General features: G+C 53.0%; 5 protein-coding genes across 5 annotated transcripts; 4 read left to right on the plus strand and 1 right to left on the minus strand.

Annotated features, from left to right (window-relative positions):
* Window positions 1-958: 958 nt before the first annotated feature.
* POSPLADRAFT_1049851 (hypothetical protein) lies at window positions 959-3,008 on the plus strand (the record flags this gene model as incomplete). Its single annotated transcript, XM_024479857.1, has 4 exons — window positions 959-1,120; window positions 1,174-2,544; window positions 2,596-2,945; window positions 2,999-3,008. The coding sequence occupies 4 exons, from the start codon at window positions 959-961 to the stop codon at window positions 3,006-3,008; spliced, it is 1,893 nt and encodes a 630-aa protein (XP_024334411.1).
* A 1,106-nt stretch (window positions 3,009-4,114) lies between these two features.
* POSPLADRAFT_1174154 (hypothetical protein) lies at window positions 4,115-6,424 on the plus strand. The gene is made up of 13 exons (XM_024488276.1): window positions 4,115-4,315; window positions 4,366-4,388; window positions 4,442-4,489; window positions 4,559-4,667; window positions 4,723-4,746; window positions 4,804-4,940; window positions 5,297-5,497; window positions 5,555-5,610; window positions 5,667-5,755; window positions 5,809-5,970; window positions 6,025-6,161; window positions 6,231-6,242; window positions 6,298-6,424. Exons 1-13 carry the CDS (start codon window positions 4,206-4,208, stop codon window positions 6,321-6,323), a joined length of 1,134 nt encoding a protein of 377 aa, XP_024334412.1. The 5' UTR covers window positions 4,115-4,205; the 3' UTR covers window positions 6,324-6,424.
* Window positions 6,425-6,529: 105 nt separating this feature from the next.
* POSPLADRAFT_1156265 (hypothetical protein) lies at window positions 6,530-7,455 on the minus strand (the record flags this gene model as incomplete). The annotated part of the gene is made up of 3 exons (XM_024487050.1): window positions 6,530-6,895; window positions 6,955-7,141; window positions 7,256-7,455. 3 exons carry the CDS (start codon window positions 7,453-7,455, stop codon window positions 6,530-6,532), a joined length of 753 nt encoding a protein of 250 aa, XP_024334413.1.
* Window positions 7,456-7,609: 154 nt separating this feature from the next.
* On the plus strand, window positions 7,610-8,131 carry POSPLADRAFT_1155935 (hypothetical protein; the record flags this gene model as incomplete). Its single annotated transcript, XM_024487008.1, has 2 exons — window positions 7,610-7,789; window positions 7,847-8,131. The coding sequence occupies 2 exons, from the start codon at window positions 7,610-7,612 to the stop codon at window positions 8,129-8,131; spliced, it is 465 nt and encodes a 154-aa protein (XP_024334414.1).
* An 802-nt stretch (window positions 8,132-8,933) lies between these two features.
* Window positions 8,934-11,545, plus strand: POSPLADRAFT_1156228 (hypothetical protein; the record flags this gene model as incomplete). The annotated part of the gene is made up of 7 exons (XM_024487045.1): window positions 8,934-9,064; window positions 9,126-9,138; window positions 9,208-9,379; window positions 9,454-9,818; window positions 9,872-9,972; window positions 11,104-11,134; window positions 11,324-11,545. 7 exons carry the CDS (start codon window positions 8,934-8,936, stop codon window positions 11,543-11,545), a joined length of 1,035 nt encoding a protein of 344 aa, XP_024334415.1.
* Window positions 11,546-12,174: the final 629 nt, after the last annotated feature.

The raw sequence follows: 12,174 nt of genomic DNA on the forward strand, positions 1-12,174 counted from the left end.
CCAAGGGATGGAAAGAGAAGGCAGGCCATGCATCATCGTGCTTCTCGAATTTGGCGCCTGCATTGGAGTTCAAGCTTCAAGAGCCATAAGTCCCCTTATGATTCTGCGCTACTTTCGTGTGTAACGAGATCTTGTCGAATCCATCTTCGTCATCCCGTGGAAGCTAAAGTTGATGCCACAGCCACACTAGCCAGCTTAGCGCTTACGTACCATGCTCGCCTATCTCGATAGCTTTCCTACAACACGCCCGGACGACCGTCAAGGCCTGGAGTCTTGTATCTCATCTCGTAGCTCTCCTCGCAACATGTAAATTTGTCCTTCTGTGCAACCTAACCCACCCCCACCCCCCGTCCTAGATTCAACTACTCTGGCAGATTTAGATTGCACGCCGAGCACTTGTATGTCACCATCCCTGTCAGGCTCACTTACTCCTTTGTAGACACCATGTCAAGTACATATCTGCAGATTGCGACAATACTCGCGAGCGATAACGAGACAGATTTTAATAACAGTACGTGAGCTATACCGCCAGGCGACGACTCCAAACATGACACTGTGTACAACCCTCTAAGTGACGAGGATAAACGAGGGCTCGGATCGCGTGCACGGATAGTGGATGACGATTGAAGCGCAGCTCACTTGCGCAATAAGTCGCTTCATGAATCTATCGTCCGTCTGACGGCACATCCTTCACCTCAACAGTGAGGTCTCTCCGCTTCAGTGCTTGACCTCGCGATAGCGCGAAAAGAGAACGTAGAGGTATCGCGAACTCAGAAAGATCCGAAGACCTTGTGGTGACTCCGATCAGCCGAATGCCACTACCACTTCGCTGCAGCGCTGAACCGGACATCGTAAGCGCCTCAACCGCTTAGCCTTGGTGGCGCACCGTTGTCATTGATTCAGACAATAAAGGTGGCCAAGGCGAGGTCTCTGCAGGTGGACACAACGTCCATGCGGCATGGTTGAAGTTTTAAGCGACATGAACGAGGACCTGCGCTTTGTGGCGGATTCTTTAGCGACCGCATCTCTATATAAAAAGACAGTACCAGCCTCCGTTTCGCTCATCCGGCCCACATTTCTCGTTCCCCTGATCATCGACTTGCTTGCTTTCTTGTCTCAGGTATGTCTGTATGTCATTTATGTTGGTCATGTGAATGGATTATAACCCTCCAGCTCATTCCTAGGGATGTAGCCACTGTCACGATGGCATCCTTGGGTATGGCTATGAATCACAACAATCAGTTCCTCGATCTCATTGAAGACATGCAGAGAGAATTCACGAGCTGGATGGCAGCCCGTGATAGGCACCGTCTGTGGTGTGCTTCAAGAGCACTCCAGAGCGATCCGATCACGCGAGCTGCCTTCACAGACGTCATTCTGACGACTTCGAGACAGGTCTTGCCATTCTCCCGTGACTTGTTCATGAATGGCCCTCGCAAGTTCTACTCTCTCACGAAACTGGAACTCATAGGCCGTGCCAGCCGGGCGCTGGAAAAGTCTACTCTCCAGTACCTCGGGCAAGCGTTAGGTCAAGCCCCCAAACTACGGGAGCTGAAACTCACGAATAGCGAAGGGCTCTTTGAAGCAGAGGAATCACTTGGTCCAGCAATCGCGGAACTGCATACTCTCAAAAAGTTGGAGTTGCGAGATGGCGGAAGACGCACAATAAAGATCCTTCATGATCTTAAAAGCGGCCTCCGACATCTCGTTCATGACACGTGCAGGTCAGTCTATGAAGATGATGCGCACTACGACTATAGCCCAATCCTCCTGAGCAACGCTGTTCGAGAGCTCGAAAGTCTCAAACTGTCGGCTTTTGATTATGATGCTCTGCCGCTAGAGCTGCGCAAGGGCCATTGGCCACGCATTCCATCTCTCTGGTCGCTAGAACTGGAGGGCTCCTCGACACCAATGTTTCCTTTCGTGGAGGCGTATCCGAAGATACGCAAGCTACACCTATTCGAGGTCGGATACCATGTCGTCGATGACAATGACGGCGTCGACGACAACATCGCCGACGACAACATTCCCGCCGACGACAGCGACGACTTCCCTGCTGACGACGCCGGTGGCGATGTTCACATGGACGACGATGTCTCCACAGAGGAGGACGTCAACATGGAGGAGGAAGACGTCGACGTAGACGAGGACGATGTCTACATTGGCGGTGGCGACATCGTCACGGAAGACGACGATCTGGACGTCGACACGAATAACATGTCCAAGTGCTGGACGAGAATCGCGGAGGTCACTGTCGAGCTCAGCACGCTAGCATCATGGCACTTGAAATGCCCCGTCCATCATTTAGAGCTTTGGCATTCAGACTCGGCGGAATTCGGAGACCATGAGAGACCTATCAATACGAACCTTTTAGCCACTAGAGCGCTGACGGAGATGAAGCCATCCGTGTTGACTGTAGATGCGCGCGTGCATCTTCGCGAGGAGGTGTGGGAGCCGCTTGTGAGATCCATGACAAGCGTCAGGTATCTGGAAATAACACTCACTTGCGGACTAGAGCAAGAGAACGACTTTCAGGGATGGATGGTAAGTCCCTCAAATTTTCGTCCTGCGACAACTTCACTGAGCACCATGCAGAATGCCGTCGTACCGCTCCTAGGATCACTCGACCTACAAGTGCTAAAATTCCAACTCTCGGCCTGCCATAGGAATATGCCAGACGACCCGTTGGATGTCGGTATGTTCGAGCGCATGGACAAGGCACGTCATGAGTTGCCGTCGTTCCTCGCAAGCAATGCGGCCTTGGGGTCACTGGAGTGCTATCTCTGTGTGCAAGTCGTCAAAAAGGATTGGATCGGTGGCTATGCGTTAGAGGACGAGGCAGATTGGTATCGCATGCACCGGGACGGAGGACGCCGCATACTGCACAAGATCCCGTCTGAAGTCGGCGAGAAGATACTGAGCGATGCGTGTCTAATGCCCGAGAGGTTAGTCGTGACGTTATATGATCTGTTGGATTCCACTCACCATTCGTTCACAGTGACACCTAGTTCGGAAAGGTGATGATGTCGTGGTTCGTCGCGACGAGTTGTAAATGAATGAATATGGACTTTTGCAAATGTAGCGTGTCTTGATATGGGTTATCTGCATGTCTTAGTAGACTTAGAAGAAAGACGCGTTCAATGACTCGGTACATATAAGGTGAGTGGAGTAATACCTCAGCGACACTGAGATTGTCAGCGGCAACAACTATGATACTCGCAGCATTTGAGGCAGTTTCGTCCTGTGTCTGCGATTAAGGTTGACAACCGCAGTAGGAAGCTGAGGAAAGCGAGATCGCGGATGGAAGAACGTGCCTAGCGAGCGAAATGAAGTGCAGATGACCTAGTGGTGTGAGTGTGGTCCGATGCATTCATGATCGATGAATCCCAATGACACGCCGCATACTTGGAAAGTTGGAGGGTCGAATCGCATAAACATCGACGGTCCGCCGAAAAAAGGATCGCCTTGCAAGCAACAAATCGATCGAGTCGACGGGTCCTACTCGATTTCAGCGGTGACAATGAATGCGGATAAACGAAAGAACTCACTCAAGCATCGCTTGGGTGCCTTGTTTTCTGTGGATGTTCACAGTATTCATCGCTCATCAAATTAGTAGGCCTCATGCTCGTCGCTGCGTCTCATGCCTCCAACGTCCCAAGTCTGCATTGTAAGGGGTCCTCCAGGCATCTGTAAGCGAAACGTGTATGGTGCGGTCGAAGAAACAAGATGTGCATCGCGTTTCAACTCGTGGCATCGCCTGTAGACGACGAATGAGTTCATCGAATGCCAGAATTAGACGAGCGTTCTAAATGCGATCCTCACGGCCTGTCGAGCGATATTATATGCATCCTCTGCTGCCGAAGACGTCTCGCCAGGTATAGGACTTGCAGAACTGACGATGGCGGCGTGAACTGTCGTAGTGGGAAAAACGAGGCGTTGCTGCCGCGATGCAATGCCGCATGTGCTTCAGTAATAAGGGTGACAGACCACCTGATGCGAACAAGTGCCAAGGAAGATCACGGTTCAGCTTCTCTCATATGTCAACCGTTTCTTGCGACTCATACTTAAATATGCTGCGCAACGTGCTCGAGGGGGTTCTCCAACGGCCGCCACTATCGTTCTCCCAGAGTCTTTGGCCCCATCGAATCCTATAATTTTCGCCCGTCCTTACGCGTCCATCCCCTAAGACTAAACATCCAGACATAATGCCGTCGCTCTTTTCAACCGCGAAAGCAGCCGCCGTGTGGACCCTCCTCGGAGCAGCGCAAATTCACGCTGCGACGAATCTCAAAGTTCCCTTCAAGACGAGCCTAGCGTGAGTCGTGAACACGTTCGAGATCGTCTCACAAGCTGAACATCTCGTAGGCCGAATGCCGCGCCATTCTACCGTGAGTTGGCCCTCACTCTTGAATCAAACTGTCCTGTTGAACAACGATTGCAGGCCCATCCGCTCCTCTCACCAATGCCGCGCTCAAAGTGGTCGCCGTAGGTACGTGCTTTCAAGTGACGCGTAACTGATTCCTCTGACGGGCTCTCGGCGTCGCATCGGGGACTGCAGTACAAGCTGGAGATGATCAGACTTTTAATGAAGTCTTGGTTGATACGGGCAGCGCCATCCTCTGGGTTGGTGCGCAGGAGAAGTATATTCCTGGGCCACACACGCAGACGTGAGTTCCATGCCATATCGATCATGAGTGACAAACGCTCACGCATCACCGTCAGGACAAACGAAACGTTCAGCGTAGGGTGCGTCCACATCTGAGGAACTTACGTTCAAGCTGGATTACACCTGTTCTTGCTTAGATACGGCACGGGCGGCGTCAACGGCACTGCGTATCTGGACCGCGTCACTATAGGACAGGCGACAGTGTCCTCCCAGCTCATCGGCTCTGCAGGATATATGCAAGGTTTTACTCTCGTGGAGCCCATTGGTGGTATTGGTGAGTGCCCAACATAGTATCATTCAGTGGTGTACGGACAATGCCCAGTCAGCGATCACGGTCAGCGAGTGATGCCTTCTGTAGTCAAGTGATTTGCCGCTTCCCCCAAAAACATCACGACAGCGCGAGTAGCCGCAGACTTCAGATCTTGTGGATCCCCTTTCCTTTCCGGACGGTGTTTTAAATCACGGGCGCTGTTGATGCATTCCCCGGCGCTACTACTTGCTGCATGGGACAGTCCTTGGAGCGCGGGCAAAGTTATCGTTATTGCAGCCATCTGGCCGTTCATGTCACTGGCCCGTACATCACTGGTATTTGTACTCGTCCCCTCCTTCGACGCTGACCTCGGGGCGCAGTGGGACTTGGCCCGTCCGGCTCGAATTACGGCGAAGTGTCAGGTCACAATACGACGCCGACATTCGTCGAGAATCTGCTGTCGGAGGGGTCGATCGAAAGCGGCGTGTTTGGCATCTATGTCAGCCCGCTGAGCGAGAACGGCGTGCCTGAGGGCTTTGGCGAGATCACCTTTGGTGGTGTCGACCAGAGCAAGATCAACGGTATGTGTCATGGCATTTATCAGCTATCCATATGATCTGATGAGGGACACCGCGTAGGAGATGTCACTTGGCTCCCCCAAAACCAGCCGGTCGACTTCCACTGGGAGTTTAACGTGAGTCTTCCCTGCATTTGCTCTCGAAGAATAGTGTGTCTGATCCGCCCCCGTAGGTCTCGAGCTTCACAATAGGCGAGAACGTCACCGCTGGGCCCATATATGCCCGCACAGACACTGGTGTACTGTTCATCGCCATTCCCTTGTGAGTCTGGAGACCGCTTCTCACTCGTGCTCGAATGCTGAACTCTCCGCAAGTGATTCGTTCGTCGCACTGCTCGCCGATATTCCTAACGCATCGCTCGACCAGTCGTCAGCCATTGCCGGCACCCTCGTCTTCCCCACCAACGTCACCGTCGACTCGTTGCCCGACATGGAGATCGGCATCGGGAACCTGAACTTCAGCATTCCTGCTTCCAAGTAGGTGCTCGGTCGTGTTGTGAGTGGCACGTCGCTTACAATATCTGCAAACAGGTACATTGTGCCCCCGACGTTGCACGCGTCCCTGAATATCACGGACAACCTCACGCACACCTGGCTTGCCTCGGGTGGCCCGGATATGTTCGACCTAGGGCAGAAGTTCCTGGAAAACGCGTATTCCGCATACGACAGTACGTACTCCTCTGTCTTCTCGTGACATTTCTAACGAAAAGCGCTTCTACAATGCGACGTATGTCCAGTCGAGAACCATCGTGAGCTTCCACATCTTTCACACGCAAGGGTGCTGCTGACCTAGCTTATTCTCAGTCGTCGGTTTCGCACAGCTCGCGTGAGACCTGTGGCGTTCTACGGACAGACCCTTTTGTTATGGACTATGCTGTTATACGGACATGTTGTGTAGCTGTCGAAGCTCTCCAATGAACTTTTCTATGGTACAGAGGCTCAACGGGCATTCATTGCTAGTAGAGTACAAGCTGACAAGCACCCAGCACGACCTTCACAAACGCACGAGACGAGACCAGGCGAAGAAAACGAGACATCACGACAGCCAACCTTCCACGGCTTCGACCAGTCGCGTGGTAGTATCCGGCCCTCGCCAGAAGTGGTTTGCTTCAGCAATCCTGACGATCTCTAGCTTTCCTCTGCCGTCAGCTTGCCGTGACAAGTCGTCGGCCCACAAATCGTATTCTTCGACGGATGTAAAGTTGTCCTCGTCACCATAGACAACGAGCACGACGGCTCGCGGATCGCTCAAGAGCGTGTTGAGAGCATTTGTGTAGTATCTCCCATGGAATGCGGTGAGCCAGTGCCGAGGACTGAGGGGATACGAGAGCAGGATGTGCGATATTTCCGTGTCTGGAAGGATTGGGTGGAGGGATACGATCAGCGAGCCATACGAATAACCCTAACATCATCAAGCGTCGGTGATGCGCTTCGCCTGCTGTTAGAACAGATAGAACGCACGACAAGCACGAGGGACCGCACAGAGGACATAGACATCACGGCCCATTGGATCAGTTCCTGCAGGTCCTGGGCTTCGCTCTTTCCTGTCCAGGATGATCGCCCGGTCGACTGTCCTACCCCGCGGGAGTTGTACCGCAGGACGTCATATCCTTGCGCGTGCAATGGGCTCATGAGCATTTGCAGTACGCTAAGGTTTCATCCGGTAGTTTTGCAGGCGTCGAGATCGCGTTAGTCCACGCGAAATGGCAGAGAACCCGGGTCAACCCAGCAGCTCCGGTCAGCCAGGATGCTGAAGACGCACGGATCCTCCATCCTCCCGCCCAGCCATGCCCATGGATGCAGGCAGACAGCTAGTTTGCCCTGGTCGGCGTCGGCGTCGAGTTCGTCGGATGTGTACGCGGAGGCGGGTGCTAGTGAAACGTGGCATTCCAGACGCGTGCCAGAGGGAAGGTCGACCAGTTGGTGGCCGTCGCTCAGTCGTGTGGGCCGTGTGCTTTCCATTGTGCGTGAGGATTGCGGGAACCGGAAGCGAGGGCGATCCTGGGCAAGGGGCTCACGTGCGCCGCCGCAAACGCGTCGACGCGTCGCGATCGCGTTCATCCAGCTATTCCATTGCCTCACGCATCTGTTCTGCATCCTTGGTTCAACCCCACAGATGATCATTCCCATACATGCCTCAAATGTTGGTGCATCCACCTCTCAGCACACATTCCCGCCTCAGCTCGCACAATTCGGGAGCGAAGAGGTCATCCTCATCGAGCTCCAGGGCTCGCTGGAGGCGGAAGGGGATAAGCAGGGCCAGACGGTCGGAAAGCTACGAATAGACGATGCGACTGTAAGCCGAAGACGCTGCTGTATCCGGATGTCCGCCTGACCCATTTTGCACGCGTAGAAGAAGTCCACTCTGCGGATAGGGCACCATCTGCTCGAGGGAAAGCTCGTCAATCTCCCCAAGCCTTTGGCAGTTCTACATCGCCGTCCGAGCGACACTGCTGCCGACGGGGATACGTCGATGAATGACGCGGATGAGCCAGACAGCAAGAGACCACATGCAGGATGGGACGTAGTGGTGATTGTAAGACGTAAGATGGTATTCTCAAAGCGACCTATGCCCATGATGGATAGGGTTGCCACTATGGTCTCTATGGAATCGAAGATGGGAGAAGGAGGGAAGTGAGCTTGTCCTGCCGTCAATGTGAGACATCCACGATGTACAAACCCAAATGAGTCTTTATTGCTGTACTGTCGAGTACACAGGAATGAGCATGAATATCATTAGCTCACCCCTAGACTCCAGTGTCGCTACGTCCACAATGCAGCCCCTCCACCCTGTACAAACAATCGATGACACCGCACTTACATACTTCCTAGAAACATGTCTCCAAGCTCACACTGACAATACTGAAGAGAGGTTTTATATTGTGATGACATGACAAAATCCAAATAATACATGGCGAAAGATACACATCTGTCAGTCTCCCCCAGCAAAGAAACACATCCTCCCAATCCACCACTACCATGTCATGAGCACCAGCCGAAGCGATGCCTCCAAGACAGCAGGTCAACCGGTCGAGCAGATGAATCCCTTGCACCAGAGAAAAACTCGATACCCTGCGAAGATACCGTGGATCGTTCTAGAGGACTGGAACGCGGACAAGGAGACGGAAGAGCGACCACCGAGCCCGAACTTTTGTGTCCTCATGGATTTTTGTTCTAAGGGTTGTAAAGCGCGGTGGCTGGCCTTATAAGGGCGCACTGTACAGCCATTACGTAAGTGTTTCCCACCCTGCGCAAAGCATCGGACCCGCGGTGCCCCAGACTCGATCACGCGTCAGACGCTGCCCCGCGCGGAGTCGGTCGCAATACTCTCGTGCATAAGACTGGCATTCGTCCACGACGCATTCCTGCTCTCGGGCGACCATAGTGCCGTATACTATCACTCACTCTAAGCTCGAGTTACATTGTCGCGGGATCTCATCATGTCCCGACCGTCGAAACCGCTTACTTTGTCCCGGATTGAAGACTTGACACTGGGCTCATTCGCCTTCGTGCCGACGTCAGAAACAATCGACCATCTCGTGAGATATCTTAGTACCTGGAGTGGTAGCGAGTCAGTAGGCATTGCAGACCTAACCGTCTGAACGGTCTGACGCGTGTTATGTGCTTCCTAGCAAGCTGTTCATGGTTAGCATTTCGCCCGTAAAGTCGGTTGACCATGATTGACCCACCTTCCGTGGACCTTACCTCTAACAGATCATTCAATATGCTGTGAAACTTGTGATTCCATTCCTGCAGTTCCGAGCGCGTCTCCAGCATCGTGCTGGTACACGATCGTCTGCCCATAGTGGCGCTGCGGAGAGCCTCACAAAGGTTTACAACTTGATAGGGGATGCAAGGATGTTCTTCCGAATCTGGGGCAAGTACCGTCAATTCATGTCTTCTCATGGCGCTGACTATTATGTCGACTAATGTACTCACCATGATCCCTACGACCCGCAGGCCTATTGCCGATCATACAGTGGCTCACGTCGATAGAACGAAACCGACCGCCAACCCGCCGACTGCTCACGCTTGAGCGACTACAGGGCTGGTCTATGCTTGCGTATTACCCCCTTGAACACCTTTACTACCTGCTCGCACATGGCATCATTCCCTCAGAAATCCCGAAGCCCTCAGTATCCGCGCTCTTACCGTTTACAAAGTCCAAGCCCAGCGAGAAGCGTATCCCGCTGGACATCAATGCTCTGGGGATCTGGTCGTGCCGCTTCTGGGCCCTATATGTGGCTTTGCAATTTGCGCACCTTCGTGAGGATCGGAAATTGCTCCAGATGCGCGAGCGCGACATCAACAAATCTAAGGTGCGAGTCAGTGTCCCATGAACAATAACTCCCAGATATCTTACTCTCGCTGAGAACAGACCGCTACTGCGGTAGAAAAGGAAGAATTGCACAAGAGATGGGATGCCTTTTGGAGTGAGGTGGTCGTCAATGTGGGCTACTTACCGTTGACGATTCATTGGTGCGTACGTGCCCTCACTGTATGCATGCATGCACTGTTCACTGCACCTGTGTTGCTCCATTTCGAATGCTGCCGGGTTTACCAGGGTAAAATGTTCTCCATTAGTGCCAAAAACTGTTGCCTGCCTCGCGATGCTCAGCCGACAGGCTCATCGAACCACGTTCGAGGCGCTTTCTTGCCGACGGCGATTCTCCCATTTGTCTTTAGCTGTGCACTGTATGAAATGAACGTCCTCGCCGAGCGCGTCTTGTGCTCCCGTGCTCCAGTCATTGGCCGTGGATCTGCCTTCTAAGCTCCCACAAGGGACCACTCTTTCTCTTTGGAATGCCTGATATCTCGCACTCCAGCGCGGCGGCCCCACTATAGACGAGGCTGTGCGCCCTGACGGGGCACGTGATCGTGTTTCTGCCACGGATGCTCGCTGTTCGTTCTGCCGTCCACCTGCCTGCAGGTGCGCCGTTTGGACCGTAATATCGGGTCTTATCTGAAGGCTATGCGCGGGCGCCGAGGCTTCGAGAGGAGCCATTGTCTGCTTCGTCCCGCCGAGACGTTCATGCAGCATGAAAGGTCTGCCCTCGTGGCATGCATTTATAGCGTTGCTTAATGGCGGTATGCGGGACGCCTCCTAATCCTTGTGTACTATGTTTAGTCTTCACTGGCAGCCTCGTGAATCTTGTCGCAGGTGCTAGCTGTCGAGAGGCGTCAGCTTCTAGAGCCGGCTTGGTAGCACGCCTATCGAGCATTGTGGTCTGTGTTCAATTTTGTGGCAGGTACCTAACGCAAGCGCCTCCGTCTTGCTCACGATTGCCTGACATTCGTGGTATCATTTGCGGTATTCTCGACTTCTGTACTTCTGTGCTCCATGTTCACAGTCTGAAGTTGCGGCGTATGGCGGCAATCGGCGGAACAAGTGCGCATAGTCTGGAGCATGAGGTTCGTGATATCAGCGGACATGCCGCCTCATCTGACGCGGAAAACACGGCACTTGTCGTTCCCCTCTTGGCCGTCGCTAGTAGTTTGGGCTGTGCATGATGGCTACTTCGGATCTCTTTTCATCCTGTTCTTCTAGACTGCTGCGTGCATATGCGGGCGGCTTGTGCTGACAATACTCCGGTTCTTTCGTTATAACAGGTCACTTGAAAAGGGCTTATTCAATAATGATGTGCGTGTCTCTTCTTATAGTCTAAGCCGCGTATTGTTGTTCCCTTGCTAGCATGACTCTGGATATGGAGACCTCGAGCGAGACTAGGCGGATTTAGTTGTGTAGTGTTATTGTCCTTCTGCTGTAGAGCTTTCATTTTGGGCCTCTATCTTCTCTGATAGCTCCGTGCGCTGATATTGTATCCCGCAGATATGGGTCGGCGTGTTCGGTCTTCTTGCAGGACTCGCCTCGTGGAGGAGCGGTTGGAAGGCGACTGCATTGCCTCAGCCTCCTGCGGAAACGCCGCGGCCACTCTCCGATCAGGATGTCCTTCCTGAACCCGCGGAACCTGTTCCGTACGATGCTACAATGGACCCTGATGTCGTGGCGCCCTTGGTGATACTAGACCTCTCCGGGTCTGCCAACGCGTAGGAACATGCAGGCTCAGGTGGTAACTACGCGCCTGCTCCCCTAGTCTCATGACTGCTAGCTGCTCTTGAGATTCGAGCCATCCTCCAGCATTCTACTATCTCTCATACAGTTCGCTTACCCATAGCCTTGGTGCTTGCTATCTAATGTAACTGTTTTTCCGAGTACGATGCGGGGACGATCACCTTTCACTTACAGTACGTATCGCGCGTCTTGTATCTTCCACGTGTTCACGTGTATCACAATGTCTTTACTGTGAGTGACCATCGGGTTCATAGATTTCAGTGTTGACCCAAAGCAGGAGCGATCCAGCCGGAATGTAACTCTTCTGTGCTTAGAAGTTCTATATGTTCATCCGACTGCTCTGGACGATTGTAAATAAAGCGCGAAGCATAGCTTATTGGCATCTTGAGAGCGTTAGTAAGACCACGAGACTAGAAATCCTGACGACTGTTCTGTTTTGCGACACGCATGCGAGGTGCCCCGTATGAAAAGCAACGGAGGTTGTCGTCCTCTGTACTCAATACAGGACATTCCTGTTTAGGACAGATTCTCGCTGCCATCATGTGGTCCTGTACCGCCACTGCAGTCGTGAAATGGCAATATCATCATCTAATTATCGATGAATCCTA

Source organism: Postia placenta, assembly GCF_002117355.1.
Source record: "Postia placenta MAD-698-R-SB12 unplaced genomic scaffold POSPLAscaffold_17, whole genome shotgun sequence".
In the NCBI taxonomy this organism is placed as follows: Eukaryota; Fungi; Basidiomycota; class Agaricomycetes; order Polyporales; family Adustoporiaceae; genus Rhodonia; species Rhodonia placenta.

Bases quoted from the DNA above. Each gene is read 5' to 3' on its own strand.
- POSPLADRAFT_1174154 (XM_024488276.1), top strand. From the start codon at position 4,206: ATGCCGTCGCTCTTTTCAACCGCGAAAGCAGCCGCCGTGTGGACCCTC. The intron at 4,941-5,296 runs GTGAGTGCCCAA...CTCGGGGCGCAG, and splicing joins GGAGCCCATTGGTGGTATTG to TGGGACTTGGCCCGTCCGGC. The intron at 5,756-5,808 runs GTGAGTCTGGAG...ACTCTCCGCAAG, and splicing joins CTGTTCATCGCCATTCCCTT to TGATTCGTTCGTCGCACTGC.